This window comes from Anarhichas minor, unplaced genomic scaffold (assembly GCF_050575085.1).
Source record: "Anarhichas minor isolate MPS153535 unplaced genomic scaffold, ASM5057508v1 ptg000043l, whole genome shotgun sequence".
NCBI classification, from domain to species: domain Eukaryota; kingdom Metazoa; phylum Chordata; class Actinopteri; order Perciformes; family Anarhichadidae; genus Anarhichas; species Anarhichas minor.
In genome coordinates, this window is record NW_027466489.1 from 3,593,901 (window position 1) to 3,609,419 (window position 15,519).

The window sequence follows — 15,519 nt, forward strand, 5'->3', positions numbered from 1 at the left end:
ACATGATGTCAATCATGACTCATGTAATCTCAAAAAAAACAAACGACTCATTCAACTTCAATGACGCTGAAGGAAATGTTTGCAGATATTGACGTTCTTGGCAAAGAGTTCGATGAGACGGTTGATACCACTCTCATCTAGTATCGATTAAATGAGAATGTATTTCGTGCCAAATTATTTCATTCGTGACTTTCTGGAGTTTCTGCTGTCTGCCAACTGTTGACCCCTTCCCCTAAAATCACAACTTATTGTTTTTACATTTTGTTATAGATGAAATAGAATAAACAAAGGAGACATAACAGCTTTAGAGGGGCTGGTGGGCAGATTTGGAGTCAGGCTAGTCGTTTGCCCCTGATTCCAGTGTTTATGCTAAGCTAAAGGAACCATCTGTGAGCTGTAGCCTTATATTAAGCGCACAAACATGAGAGTGGCATCGATCTTCTACTCTTACTCAGCAAGAAATGTGTTTCCAAAAATTGTAAAACCTTCCTTTAAACAGACAATTAAAAAAAAAAACAGTATGGTGTAAAACAATCAAGAGTGGGCCCTTTTTTCAACAACTTGAAGTATGAAACCACTTTGACTAAAGCCCCTTCCAACTTTGTCACACTTTTTTTTCCACAACAGGTCGCCCTCTTCAAACAGCAAAGGAAATAATACGCCAGCTTGAAAATGAAAGGCACAGTGAGTTTTTTTTTTTAAATGGACTAAATGGCATTCATGTTTGTACAGTAAACACAGAGCAAGCCCTTTTGTTAAACAACCCATTCAATAAATTCAGTTTGGGGAACTTAAAGATAGATGTTACCTCGACCTTTGGCCCCTTGCCTTGCAGAATGAATCACACCTGTGAGAGGTGCGATCTAAATTTCACAGACACCCGTGTGAATAACGCCTTGAGCATAAACACTGAAGGTGATGAAAACTAGAAGTTTGAGAGATAGCATCAACCCCGAGCCAATAACAAGCCAATGAGTTATGCGGTGGGAGCGGCACTTCATTTGAACTCAAGTGCACTGAGATCACATGAGCGTATTTTTGAAAAGCAACGACTAAACACATCTATTTATTTTGATTATTAATCAGTAAACAGAGGAGTATGTGTTGATTATGCCGTGATCACCGTTAACTGGTTTGGGTGGTGGTGGTGAGGTTACTGCGTTATAACAAAGATAGTTAACACATTTCAACATGGATATTTTTTTTCAAATGACCATAAAACCACATGTGACAATATTCTGAGAAATTAGATGAAACACTTTCTGATCCCTGTATGAAACATGGTTTGCAAAGATTAATACAATGAAATTGAATTTAAGTACCGGCAATGGCCACCTACTGTATGGCACCGTTAATGTGAGTTCAAGCAAACACAGTGTCAGACAATCAAGAAAACAGGCATCTTTTTTTTAAGTTTTTTTTTTTTTTTTTTTACTAGCTGGAATTGTACTATGAAGATTGAAAAGTAAACATTGTACCTGAAATAAGAATAAGAATGCTGATTCACAGAAGAACAGGCGGTTAAATACACTAAGCCCACAGCTCTATAGACTACTATTTAAATTTCACACTTCACACATTGGTCTGAATTAGATTGACAAAAAAATAATTCACCTATTATTGCAAAAATGTAAACATCCTTTCAATGTATCATGACAATATCTTTGCAAATACAGTCAAACATGTCCTCTAAAAGTTGGCCTGTCTTTTATAGAATATACTTCTTTTTTTTAAATGTCATATTAAAGTATGATGATCAAGCAAAAATACAAACCATCAACTTTTGATTTTTTTTTTTTTAAAGCTTCTGTGTTGGGAATGTTAATTAGAAACTAAAACTCTCACATTATTCCTTCCATCTAACCAGTGGAACTTACATTTATTACCATTTTCTTCCTTTTCTCTGTGAACAAAATAGTCATTTCGATTTTATAAACCAAAAATGCCAAACATTTGCTTTATTATGTGGACTTTTTCAGTTGTATGTCATTGGAAATTGAATCTCTTTGAATTTTGGACAAAATGAGATGGCCCCCCCAAATGTGAGAAAATTAAAATGTATCACATCTGAACATAATAATGTGTGAGTTTGGGAACCATCTGATGCCAAACTTTCCCTGAATCTAGCTTTAATCTGACTGCTTTTCACAGTTTTCATTCGTAATTAAACATCTCAGTAAAATGTTTGAAATGTAAAATAAATATCCATAAAGCACCGATCAGAAGCAACAATCACAAACTTGAAGCCGTTTGGTTTTGCTCGAATGAATTTAAAGAAAGCATCTTTGATTTGCACCTCATGTCACACAGAAGCCAAAAAAACCCTCCCCATCAGAATTTGAGAGTTTGTAGTTGCGTCCCTTATTGATCAACAGCTGAATGCCACTGCCATCTGTAACTCGCGTACACTTGACTATCCTACGTCAGCTGAAAATATCACCTTGATGTGAGCGCTCAGCAAAAAGATGAAAGCATCAGTGGGCCTGTGCTTCCGTTACCGCTCCTATCAGACAGCCAGTTAGTCAAGAAAACACTCAATGAAATGAAGTATTGGCCAAATGAAACATTCTCTGAAATGGTACATTAAATATTTCTACTGCTCAGAAATGATCTCAGAAGAACACAACAATGCTACTTCTATTAGCAATTAAACATATGGTAAAAGATCTGACATCGCATAGGTTAAAATACGTACGTTTTCATTTTGACAAGTACCTGTAGCTTACACGGGCTACTGTTAGTATGTACATGTAGCAGCATAGAACCACCCTGGCTGTGATTATCAGACTACAAGATTACCATTCTTATATCTCGCTCCCAAATGGCTGTCAATGTGGATGAGGTGGAATGTGTCGTTAATCTATTCTTAAAAAGTTGGATTTTTCTAAAAAGTTTGTGTCCTGGCCGTTATCGCCTCATGCTTTCCTACAAGTCCTAATGGCACGTTTGATTTTATTCATCACACAGTTTGCAAATAGGTTTTGGCACTTCAAATATAAATACAGTCTTTGTTTTTTTTTTTCTTTCCTTTTGAAAATATAATTAAGCAGAGTTATAACAGTAATACACCAGAGTCCAGTGATCATGTGAGGTGAAACTTTGGTCTCCATATTACCAACTGGATTACAAAACGCTGGTCATCAAATGGAAAACAAAATGATTACAATTAGAAATAAAAGAATTCATAAATAAATAAATAGATAAATATCTGACTACGATTGATAAATAGCCTCACATAAGTCGTCACTGCAGGACTTTGCGACATACTTGATTACCCTTTAAGACCAAAACAGACCATTCACACCCGATAGCCGACAAATTATAGATTCAGCACTTTTTATGTGAGGTTATAAGCTTAATGCCACTATTTGAGGTTGTTGATGTCTCCATCAAAACATGTAAATAAATCCTATCTGCGATGCCGACTACGAATGTCCATGAAATATTTGGCCCCCTGCTTTTGGTAAAAAGGACACGGTCGAACCTGTGGCTCTCCAGCGGAGTGGGAGTAGAGACAAAGAGCGTTTCAGTGGCCCAGGGTCAAAAGTGCAACGTGACAAGCGTAAACTGCGTGGACCTCCTGCAGGTCTGGGATGATGTGCAGGAGGTGCGATCGAAGATGATATGCTACTTTTTCCATTTGCTGCGTGTGGATAGGAGGGAGCGAAGCTCGTTTAATCCATGTGTGCTACTTTTACCATCATTCAGTTTAGTATACTTCTGCTAATATCACCATCTCTTCTGTTCATTTCATTCTTGGACTGGACGAAACCATTCCCTAAAATATGATAAAATACAATTCCATAGGATTGTGTGCAAAATGCTCTACAGGCAGTAACAAATAATGGTCTCTACCTCTAGCCTCATTATCAGACTGTAAATGCTTGTGATGAGGTATGAATTTTGGCCAGTATCTTGGAGGAACCATTAACCTTCCGTCATGTCAACAACTACTCTACTTCTATTGTGGTGAGGGTCACGTTTTTGACTCCCGTAGTATTTGAGTAAAAAGCCCCGTTGATGTCGAATAACTAAATGATGGGAACAATAATATGTGTGAGTGGAGATGGATTTATGAATTAAAATCTGCTGATACAGTATGGCAATGACAGCTTCCACTGAAAACAGAGGTCTCTGCTCTAAGTCACAGCAAAGCATAAAATCTTATATATATATATATACACACACATATATCTATATGATTTTATGCTTTTATATATATAAATATTCATATATCCAGCAAACAGCTTTGCAGTAAACACTGCAGACACACATATCTAATAAATAACACAGAATAAAATGGCAAATTCTCCTCAGAGATTCCTCATTTCCTTTTATACGCACAGATAGGTTTCAGTAAGTTTCTAATTAGGTACCTGTACTGTATTAGTCAGCCCGACAGTTGAATGGATGGATGACAGTGAAGGGTCCGGTGTGCTAAAATGAGGATAAGCCTTCGTCTGTCTTCATCGTTCCTCTTCAGTTTGAACACCGTTTACAGAGGCAGGTCTGTGCTGTTGTGGCGAGTCTTTCTGGAAGTCCCATCATCCCTGGGCAGAGCTTTCTGCAGGTTGGACATGGCAGCGGTCTTCTTTAGGTCGATGACTGCGTAGCATTCACTGCGCCGGGGTGCCTGTGGGCCACATTTTTTGGGTGGTAGGCGCTGGTGCTGTGGCTGGGTCTGGGCACCCCCGCTGCTGAGGGCTTGGCAGGGAGGTTCTCCCTCTAGGTCCACCTGGATGTAATTCAGCTGCCGGGATGGAGGCATGTGGCCGTGCTCACAGCCTCCGACGCCTGACCTCGATCGTCCGCGGAAATCAAAGCTAAATATTCGCCCCCCTCTGTCTGGCTGACAGGGCCGTGGATGCGGGGGGCAGGCGTGTCGGAGCCGGGGCGGCTGGACCTGCTCTGTGTTGACATAGTTCTGCAGGGCATCTCTGTGGATGCCCCGACCATCCTGGTGATACCCGTTGGGTGTCCCAGGGCCCTCTGAGAACTCATACTCATCAAAGTCTTCCTCCTCTTCCTCGTATTCCTCCTCATCCTGCTCATCATCTTCCTCTTCCTGCTCGTCGTCCCGCTGCAGAGCGCTGTACTCCCACACCGGCGGCAGAGAGGGCAGGTTCTCGTAGTTAAGCAGAGCTGTCCGACGATGACCTCCACCCATGCCCCTCTCGCAGGCGTAGCCCTGCGGGGGAAGAGAAGACGGGCCGAGGGCGTGTGGGTGCAGGAGGGAGTGGGTGTGACTGTCCCCAGTGCTGCTGCTGCTGCTTGAACCCAGAGACTGCGACACGCTGCTGGGACTCAGCCGCTGCTTACGGCCGCTCCTCAGCCCGTTGATGTTCTCGTAGGTGAGTTCGCCGCTCTGGCAGCTGTCCGAGTGCTCGAGACCCGGGTGCCGATGCGCGTGGTGATGGAAATGGTGGTAGGAGTGAGAGTTGCAGAGGTGCATAGAGGGCTCCTCTCCCTCCGTCTCTGAGCCTGTTGCACCCTCTACTGGCTGAAGGTTGTGAGGATTGTGCCCGTGCCTCTCCCGCTCTCTCTCCCTCTCTCTCTCCAGCAGATGGCGTTGTGCCGGAGTGGGGCCAAGCATGAATTTGACCTCCTGCGAGGACGGCTGCAAGAACACCTGAGGATCGTTGTGCTCCTCCAGGGGACAGCACCGCAGGTTGGACGGGGGATTTCCTTGACCCACGACAGGCATGGCTCCTCGTGCTGGTTCAGGGAAAGAGCCGGGCCGCACCTCGGGCAAGGAGTGCACACAGTGACGCATAGAGAGATCCCCCTCCATACTAACAGTATTTACATAGGTGTGGGTCTGTTGGGGATAACAAAAATAGAGTCACATTGTGAACTAGCACAGATAAAGTGAACTGTAAGTAGCATGAATCAGTCTTACCTGGTCTTCCAAACCCATGAGGCCATGTCCATGATCATCAGCAACAGAGGGTTGGGAGGAATCTCCTCTGACTGGATAACCAGGGTATCCATTGGGAAAAGCCTGGACAGGGAACGCTGGAGCTGCAAACACATTTATATGACAATATGAAGACACAGAGAAATGAAATGCAAGATGGCCCGACAAACATGCTCAGAGAACCCAGAGAAAATGATGTAATGAATAGTATCAAGCTTTAAAAAGGGCATAGAGAAGTTGAAGTAAATACTGTCTTTAAATCAACGTATTTTGTCATCTACACTCCAGTTCTTATGTTCTCATGTTTGAATTACTCAATTTATTGTAATTTCATGAAGCATTATTCAAATATTTTTGCTTTATAAATGTAGCCAAACCCCGGCATAGTTAAAAAGATTTATTGTGGCTACGGAAAAGTGAAAATAAAAACAGGTCCTCTCAAATGAAACAATAAAGGGTGTTTAATCCCCAGATATTCCCAGCCATCCTGCCTTCATCAGGTTGGTCATACATGCCAAATGACTGGTATCATATATGCATTAACTTAGTCCATACAGTCTCAGTTTCCATGTTAGCTAATCTTTTAACTGTAAATACTTTACCTCGTTAACAATAATGATCATGTTCTCTGAAGAAATAAAATCACTAATTCTGACATAACCGATGTAATTCCAAATGACATCAGTCCTATAATTCTAACCCAACTGTCCACCCGCTTTACTTTGTTTACGGCTAAACTCCCATACCTGTGAGAATATTTTAGATGTCACCTTTGTTGTCTTAAGACTCTATTTAGATGCTCTGAACACGACGGATCACATCAGTGTAGCTTCTTGGCAATGGTTTTTGAGACCAATATTAATATAAATCTTCCAAAAACAATCTGAATTTGATACCGTACCGGGTAAGATTCAACTTAATATTCATTTAAACAGGTGTGCTTTGAGCCACAATCTTTCAGCTGGATATAAGCGGCATAATAGCAACTTTTCACCCAGCCCTGACTAGCCATATGAAGGGTGACTCAGTGTCACAGGTACAAAGTGTAAAAATCTTCAAAATTGACTGCTCTATTGCTGCATGCAAGTTCTACAATTAATCTAAACTGTATAATTAGCTGTACTTGTGTGTGTGTGTGTGTGTGTGTGTGTGTGGTGTGACTCACTGTTGGGAGTCTGTGGTGTGCGAGACATTTCCATCTCTGGTGTGTGACCACTGCGACTCATCATCATAGACTCTTCCACCACGTTGATGCTGTTACATTGCATCAGCTCCTGAAGCAGATTGAAGATCTCTTCTGCCCGGGAACACTTGAATGCAAAGATTCCTAATCAAACCGGCAAATTAACAACATTGTTAGTTACAATTAGTCGCCAGTAGTTATGAAGGGACACAGAACTCCCTGGCTGAAGGATAGATGTTGTATCATAGTCACAAAAAAATATTTTTTAAATGATGATAACACACCATACTGAAAATGTCACTTTGTTTACAAAGTAATATTTTGTCCTTCTAACCCTCGAAAAAAGGTTTAACATCTGAACATCTTGCACTGTTTACATTACAAGGTGGTACAAGCACACATGGGATGCCTCCTCTCCATAGGCGGATTACAAAAGAATGTAATTTGCCAAAAAAAAAAGAACACTTCAAATGTATCATGATGGTTTCTTTCTTGTTACATCTTCAAATTGAATGTTTAGGCTATTTCTTCAGTTTTTCAGAAGGACTTTTAGGGCCCAGTTATTGTAAGAAATGACAACGAATCCTTTTGGGGGCCCCCTGAGCTATTGGGCCCGGTAGGCCCGTTCGGTAATCCACCCATGCTGCTGTCCAGTAACACTACATGGGTAAACACGAGCGATGTGTAACACTTATATAGTAAAATGTACCATCATTCCTCCTCCCCTTCTCCGTGTTAAAGGGGCCAGTATACTCGGTTAGAACTGCTTATTGGATGGACGAACAGCTTCAGAAAACCCTTCCTCCCACACCTTTTTGACATTGCATTAGGGGGGGGGATGTGTGCGACCATTTCTGTAGTTTTCTGTAAGATGAAAATCCGATATTCACACCCGCTTCCTGCAGTGATTGGCCAGCTGTGCAGAGATGAGATAGGAGCCAGGGTTTTAACTTCTCTCTCAAGCCCTCTTTTTTATTCTTGACACAAGTATAATTTCAAACTAAGCAAACGGTTGAGTACAACATTATGAATGTCCTCCAGGAGGGACTGTCGGGAAATGTAAAATGTTATCTTCTGTGTTTAAATCAGGTCTCCCCTCTTTGTGAAGACGGGCTTTCTCTATAAACACTTTTGATTTCCGATGTAGTAGTTTTGAATGAGTAAACCCAACCTAGTAGTGTGCTACAGGAATGAGACCTAAAACCGGAAATGAGTTAGCTTTTTTTGAACGTCTGGGTTTTTGGTTAGATGCCTGAAATAAGGTCTGTGGTTAACAGAAGCTGAAGATTTTATAACGTTTTGTTCTACCATATAAAATACATCAGTAAATACCCCTCTAGAGAATTGTTGAGCTTTTACATGTCTTAAAAAAGGCAGCTGGTTACAAGTGGCTAAATTAGACTACTAAACGTCGGCACGCCAAACATTACTTGGCCTTTATAACCTCGTTGTGTATACTCACGCTCATGTGACCGTGGTTTAGTTAGCCGAACGTTGGCTTTTTAATTCTGCCGATTGCATTTGTGATTAAAAAAAATCATAATAAGTGGTGTAAGATAAGATTATCTTGCTGAACAAAACTTGTAAGTGTCTTTATGTCCCATTGGCTTTTTGTCAAGGGGACCAGTGCGATGCTAACTTCTGGGGTTGGCCTACAAAAATACGTCATCCCTGCAGCACTCTGCTGTGCACGAAAGCCCGCTTTGTGCTCCTGTGGGTTAACGTCGCAGAACTCATGATAAAAGTTATCAAACAGGACGAGAGAAATGTGTAAATATTGTGTACTCTGAATACGACGCGAGTCTTTTTTCACAGCAGTTATTTTGATTAGTCACAGTAGAAAAAGCACAGGTCTAACTAATAACATGTGTGCTCTGTTCTATTAAAGTGTGCCGGTAAGTCATGACGGTGTGCCAGCATGCACAATAACAGGACCCTGAAACTGAAGCAACTACCTGGAATTCAGCCATTACTGTCACTAGAAAATCATCATCATGACCAGGGCCGGGTAATATATTCTGGAATATTGATATTGTGATTTCATGAACTTAAACTGTTGTAACTGTTCTATTATTTACCTTTACCCACTTATTCTCTATATCCACTTTACTGATGATTACTTAGATCGTCTCAATATTGATATAGAGGTATTGGGTCAAAAATACCGTGATATTTGATTTTATCCATATGGCCCAGCTCTAATCATGACTCCGCGGTTGTGGCACTGAAGCAGAGAAACAGTTGCTTACCCTGCCCAGTCTGACAGCGACGACCGCTCTCAAAAGAAAACAGGTTGGAGTCGTAGCCGTAGCGGCGCAGGCAGAGATACGGCCACCGGATGGCGTCTCTCTTACGCGTGTGAAGAATGAGCTCGGTCTGGGTGAGCTCCATGATCCCAGAGCCCAGCTCGTTGCCCTCATCGTCCACATTGGTGACCTGGCACAGAGAAAAGAAATATATTACATGGAGAGAAGGAATTTTAAGTGCAGATTATTGCAATACACTTAGTGGGGATACACAGGTGATTACTAGCCCAAAGATCCAAAGAAATGTGTTGAATTTAAAGTAAATGTGGGATTATTTACCTTGAATTTGGTGAGATGGTTGTCTCGGATGGAGTCTTTGTACAAACAGCTCCAACAGCTCCCCATAGCTTCAGCAGGCCAGCTGAAACCTGTCATGGAAGCAACCATCATCACCCACTGCCATTTAACAATATCAGCAATTGAATGCCAGTTATCCAACTCAGACAACACAACATTGATCGTCCAGCTTCAAGGAACAGACACACACAAACGTCTTACTCAGCCCAGGCCATCAGCGTAAAGGGATTCACGTATCAATCCCAGGATCTTCGACTGGGCATCGTCGTCACAAGCCTGTTCGTTTGTTGGACTGACATCTTCAAGAGAAGCATCATGTTCTCCCCCCTGAAACCGTTAACAACATTCAGGTTTACAACTTTTATGTACATAAATCTCCCCAACAAGCAAGCATCAAATATCATTTTTAGCAGGCAATATACGTGGACTCAGGGCATCCCGGGGGCCTGAACCTGCTGCATGTCATCCTTCCTCTTTCTTCCCTCATTTCCTGTCACCTCACTATTATTCAATGTCAATATAAAATGTCCGAAAAAGCCTCACTTTTAAAATCATGATTGCAAAACATCTAGCAATATTACTTTTTGACAACAATTACAAAGTTACAGTGACAGTTGGGAGCTTTTGAGTTTCTCCCCGTCTGTCAACATAATGAAATACACCCCATAACGAAATAATAGAGTTAATGTCTTCATTCCACGATGAAGACCGTGAGATGTGGTGAAAAGGAGGGATGCTCTCACCAACAACTCTGACCTTACCTCGCGGATTGTGTACCAGCCATGGCATGTATTCAGTTTCTTTGTCAATTTTATTATGAAATCAATAACTTCATTTTTACATTCCCAGTGGGCTGCTGGCTTAGATTAAGTCCCACAACATGTTGCTATAAATAGAAAACATGGTAGCCAGATTTTAAACTGAACATGGCTGATAGCCTGAGTTCAAGTATCGCCGGATCGGGATAGAAATAGCTGACCAGTGCATCCATATGTACAATCACAAACAAACCAGACCAAATATTATAAATGATTAAAAGAATACTATGCTTTTTTTCTTAAAGTACAGAGTTTCCTGTAAAGTTCTTACTGGAAATCACAAACTATGTATCTTTAAATCAGGAATGAAAAAAAACAACACTTCTAAAGCAATCTTAGACATCTGTGCTTTGAGCTCAAGACAATAACACATTAGACAATAACACACAGCAACATCTCCTGTTTTTGGTTTTTGGTGCTCACATCTGCTCCTGTGATTTCTGCTCCATGTCACCCTCACATATCCCTACAAACCGATTTCAGATCAACACCGCCGCATTATGTGTACTGTAACCTGGGCCTCCACATCTGACTGGAGATGCCAGGCTGGACTACACACCACCAATTCACAGCTAGTCTATGTAAAAAAGAAAAGAAAAGAAGAAGAAGGCTAGGCTACTTTATAGACACTTGTCATACATCCCATTGACTGAATGGGCTTTCCCCTACATCTGGGCTGTTTACAGCAGGAAAATCACAGCCTTTTTTTTTTTTTTTTGCTCAATTAGCCAAGCCGACGCAGAGCTCCCAAAAACAAGCCGACAGCGAGGCTTCATCTGCCCCGTCAGTGTGCAGAGACTTCAGCTCAGCCACCGTGAAACCAGCACACTGACTCTAAATGCACAACGACACGGTTCAATGACCATTTGTTCTCATTGGTGAGAGGATACAACAGCGTGAACACATAGCAGTCAGGACGACAGCGATGGTTTGCTATACTCACATGTCTGGCACGGATTCTTTTATATATATATATATATATATATATATATATATATATATATATATATATATATATATATTAGCCCTAATGCGAAATAAGCTTTTGAGACTGCGATTAGTTGTCGGCGGCGGCGGCTGCTGCTGCTGCTGCTGCTGGTAGCGGCATGTGGCTCTCGCACGGCAGAGACGCGGCTAAAAGATGCAGTGAGGGCAGTAAAAAATGTTGTTATTTTTTCCTCCTTTTACGCCCCCCTACTGCAGCACGGGCCTCTGCCTGTATGACATTTCCCAAGCAGCTGGGGTGAGAGTTCACCGCCAGACAACGAGGCTGAGAGAAGCGACAAGAAGGTAAGAAACGCTGGAGGACCACAGAGGAAAGGTGTGTCTGGCTGACGGACGAGGAGGAGGGGTGACCACAAAACACACACACACACACACACACAACTGAACTGGGAAGAGAGAGCATCTCTACCCGAGATTTTACTCCAAATATCCCCTCATGAGTGTGTGCATGACTTTAGCGTATTATTAAAGTCATCCTCCAGCTTATTATTAGCCTACTTCTCTTTGACTTTCACTGTGTTTTCACATTTATCTTCTCTTTGATCACTGAAATGAATAGTTTGATATTGTGGAACAAATATCCTAATTCACTTTCTTACTGGGAGTTAGATGAGACGATACCACAACAGGCAGCCTGGCCTAATGCACTTTAGTACAATTTTAAGGTAGCCCTACTCGTACTTTACTTAAGTATTTCCATTTTCTGCTACTTTATACTTCTGCTCCACCATTTATTTCATAACTTGTTGCAGATTCAGATTAATAATACAAAATATTATCAACAAATAATTAGTGCGTATTAAATGTAATAAAGATAAGACGGCAACTCTCTCGTTTACTCCCTAAGAGACATTCAATAATTCACTCTACTCAAGGACAATTTTGACATATTTGTACTTTACTTAAGTAAGCTATTTCTATTATATGCTTTTTTTATATGCCTACTTCTACTTCACTACATTTCAGAGGGAAATATTAACTTTTTTTAGGCCATCCACTAATACTTAGATACTATTACTTTAGTAGCCTATGATACTACTACCCAGTATACTAAGTATCTAAAATTGGCTCCACATTGACGAACTACAACATCAAAATTATCTTGTATTTGTAAACAGAATAATATGCCATATCAATAACATAACACTTTAAAATAGCCATTCTGCGGAGTGAGTACTTTTACATTTGACACTTTAAGTATATTTTGCTGATAGGACTATCTTATTTCGACTTTTACTTCAAGGATTAAATGGTGCAACCATTTTACGAGACTCTACATGTATGTAGGATTGCTTTACATTACCATTTAAATGTGTTATCAAGTTTTACTAGCCAGAATAATATTTATGGTAGCTTTCCGTTCAAACTGACCTCACATAGGAACAAAAGCTAAATATGAGAGGGACTACGGGCAACTATCTTGACGTTTTTGTAATCTCTGCTGCTGCCTCTTCAGTCACGGATCCAGTTGTGCCTGTTTTGGAGTAATTCAAAAATAAATACGTAGAAACAGGCCGACCAAGAAGTACGGTAGTGTTTCGTGATCTTTGGACCTTTTTAATGGGGCACGGTAGCTGGCGTTATACAACATCATTATTTCGCTAGCTACCCAAATACTCCCCAACCGCCAGTCCTCTCTTGAGTTTGTCCTCGCGACCAACCAGTTGGTACCCAGGCTGCGACGTCACATTGTTTGTCTGCGCGTGTGCGCGTGTGCGCGTGTGCGTGATAGCATGGGGAGTGTCTGTTACTGACCGACCTGATAAGGTGGCCCTGCCCGTTCAACAAACTATCACGCTGTCGAGGTGTAGCCTCAGTTAGTCCGACTAAACAATATAACGTTACATGCAACTGTGCGCAGGAGCTGACAACTGACTGAGGGGTACGTAACATGTTGTAACTTATAACCCAACAGTAGTTACGTTACTGTCAATATATAAAGACGGTAAATGTATCTTTATCTAACTTTGCGCTACTGAAACATTGACTTAGCTAACGTTAGTGTCGTTCAGTGCTGTCTTACCGCCATAAATCGAAGAACGTACCGATTAACGTTAGCTCTAAACTAGCATGTGTTGCTGTTATAAAACGTATTTCGTAATTTCCTATTATGTAGACCGACAGTTACGTGACTCTGACGTTTTGCCAAATACTTGGTAACTGTTTTCTAAAGTTTATAATTCTAGGTTTATGACTTCTTTAGCCAACAGACATTGGTCGTCATTCTTTTTACATTTACATACTTGAATTAAATGATATTTCAGTGATTTTCCAAGTCGTTCTGCTTGCAGTAATAACTGACAATGAATGGGGCTCCTCAGTAGTGATGAAGAATTACCACCTCCTCAGCTCTGTGTCTCTTATTGTATCACGTGTGCTTTAATTTCCTTGTTGTCATTATTAATAATCCAGTGCCACATGTCTCAATACTCAAATAGTGTTGAGGTTTGATACCCAGCCCGAGCAGAGCTCAAACAGCTATAATGTGTCTGCTGCTCTTTATCACAGAACATGTGGCTGCCCATGCTTGGAATGACTGCCCTGCCCCACCTGGGAGGGCTCTACGGGGGTTACATCACACGCAAAGAGGTGAAGACCTGGTACCTGACCCTGCAGAAACCATCATGGCGTCCACCAAATGCAGCATTCCCCATAGTCTGGACCTGTCTGTATACAGGAATGGGGTAAGCGTCATCGTGACTGGCTCATGCAGGGTCTGAGATCTACAACTTCTGTTCTTTATTCAGTGATGCAACCTCCTTATCTAAATTAGCATTTCTTTTTAATTTTGTTATGCAGGTATGGATCCTACCTGGTGTGGAAGGAGCTGGGAGGTTTTACTGAGGATGCACTGGTTCCACTGGGACTTTATGGGCTGCAGCTAGCTCTCAACTGGGCCTGGACTCCGATCTTCTTTCGTGCACACAAGCTGAAATTGGTAAGTTTCACACATAAACTTTATTTGTTTACCACATAAGATTATGAGGGAGGACAGCTTAATATCCTTCATCCACATGTCCATTTAACACCCTCTCATTGCCCAATTTAGGCACTCATGGAAATTGTGCTTCTTACTGGGGTTGTTGGAGCCACCATGGTGTCTTGGCATCCCATCAGCAGCACTGCCACACTTCTGATGGCGCCCTACCTGACCTGGCTGTGCCTCGCCACCGCTCTCAACTACTGCATATGGAGAGACAACCGTGAGAACACAGAGTAGGAGACAGGTGGTGGTGCTGCCACAGTATGTCTAGCAGATGTGTTTGTTTACAGTCATCTGCAGCATATTAAGGAAGGATAAGACAACCTGCCTCTGATCGGTCATTGTTTTGTTACTCAAATTCAAGAGATCCCTGCTAAAAAAAAAAAAAAGTGCATTTGTTCAAAGCTCTTACTCATTTGCTAGTAAATCAGTTTTTTGAATATCCATATTGTACACACAAAAAGCCATATTGTTCAGGTTACCTGTTTAAATTGAAGTGAATGAGAAAAACCTTGTCATATGGGTTTATAAATGAAGTTCTTGGTGTGTTTAGAATAAAGTGTAAAACTGCATTTATTTGCTTTTTCTAAATAGTCTCATTTTGTGTGTGCATTTATTACAAAGTCGTGTGTTATAGTAACTGCTGAAACTCAATTTATAATAAAGATCTCGATCTAATTCACTGTTGAATCCATTCCTTATGTCACAGCAGGTCACCAACTCTACATCCAGCGAGGTTTACACATTTTAAATTTGAGTAAAAGATAACAGAAGTATCGGATCAGTAGTCGGTATTTACCAACAAAATGTACCAGATATTTTTTACTTCTAGTTAATTCTGTAGTGTGTAAAATAATGAAAATATTCATAGAGATCCTATTATGTTAGAAATTCTTTTAAAAAGTCTCAAACTAAAAAATACTTTGTTCTCGGCTCATAACTGTAAGTTTAACCAAATTGCATTCAAATCTGTCAAACAGACAGAGAATGAATGAACAAAGAAACAAAAC

The 15,519-nt window shown here is 41.1% G+C and overlaps 2 protein-coding genes across 3 annotated transcripts in view; one reads left to right on the forward strand and one right to left on the reverse strand.

Annotated features, from left to right (window-relative positions):
- The window catches only part of frs3 (fibroblast growth factor receptor substrate 3), a 15,370-nt gene extending 3,905 nt beyond the window's left edge, over positions 1-11,465 (reverse strand). Inside the window, exons 1-6 of one of the 2 annotated variants that reach the window (XM_076110372.1) lie at positions 9,905-11,465; positions 9,686-9,774; positions 9,350-9,536; positions 7,083-7,244; positions 5,900-6,021; positions 4,377-5,818 (exon numbers count right to left, since the gene is read on the reverse strand). In XM_076110372.1, the coding sequence (XP_075966487.1) occupies positions 4,496-5,818; positions 5,900-6,021; positions 7,083-7,244; positions 9,350-9,536; positions 9,686-9,751 (1,860 nt within the window). In that variant the 5' untranslated portion in view covers positions 9,752-9,774; positions 9,905-11,465 and the 3' untranslated portion in view covers positions 4,377-4,495. Of the gene's footprint in view, positions 1-4,376; positions 5,819-5,899; positions 6,022-7,082; positions 7,245-9,349; positions 9,537-9,685; positions 9,782-9,904 lie in introns of those variants that run through there. The other variant, XM_076110371.1, reaches the window with a different exon arrangement.
- A 1,783-nt stretch (positions 11,466-13,248) lies between these two features.
- On the forward strand, positions 13,249-15,187 carry tspo (translocator protein). The gene is made up of 4 exons (XM_076110377.1): positions 13,249-13,408; positions 14,035-14,210; positions 14,326-14,464; positions 14,576-15,187. The coding sequence occupies exons 2-4, from the start codon at positions 14,038-14,040 to the stop codon at positions 14,744-14,746; spliced, it is 483 nt and encodes a 160-aa protein (XP_075966492.1). The 5' UTR covers positions 13,249-13,408; positions 14,035-14,037; the 3' UTR covers positions 14,747-15,187.
- The last annotated feature ends 332 nt before the right edge of the window (positions 15,188-15,519 follow it).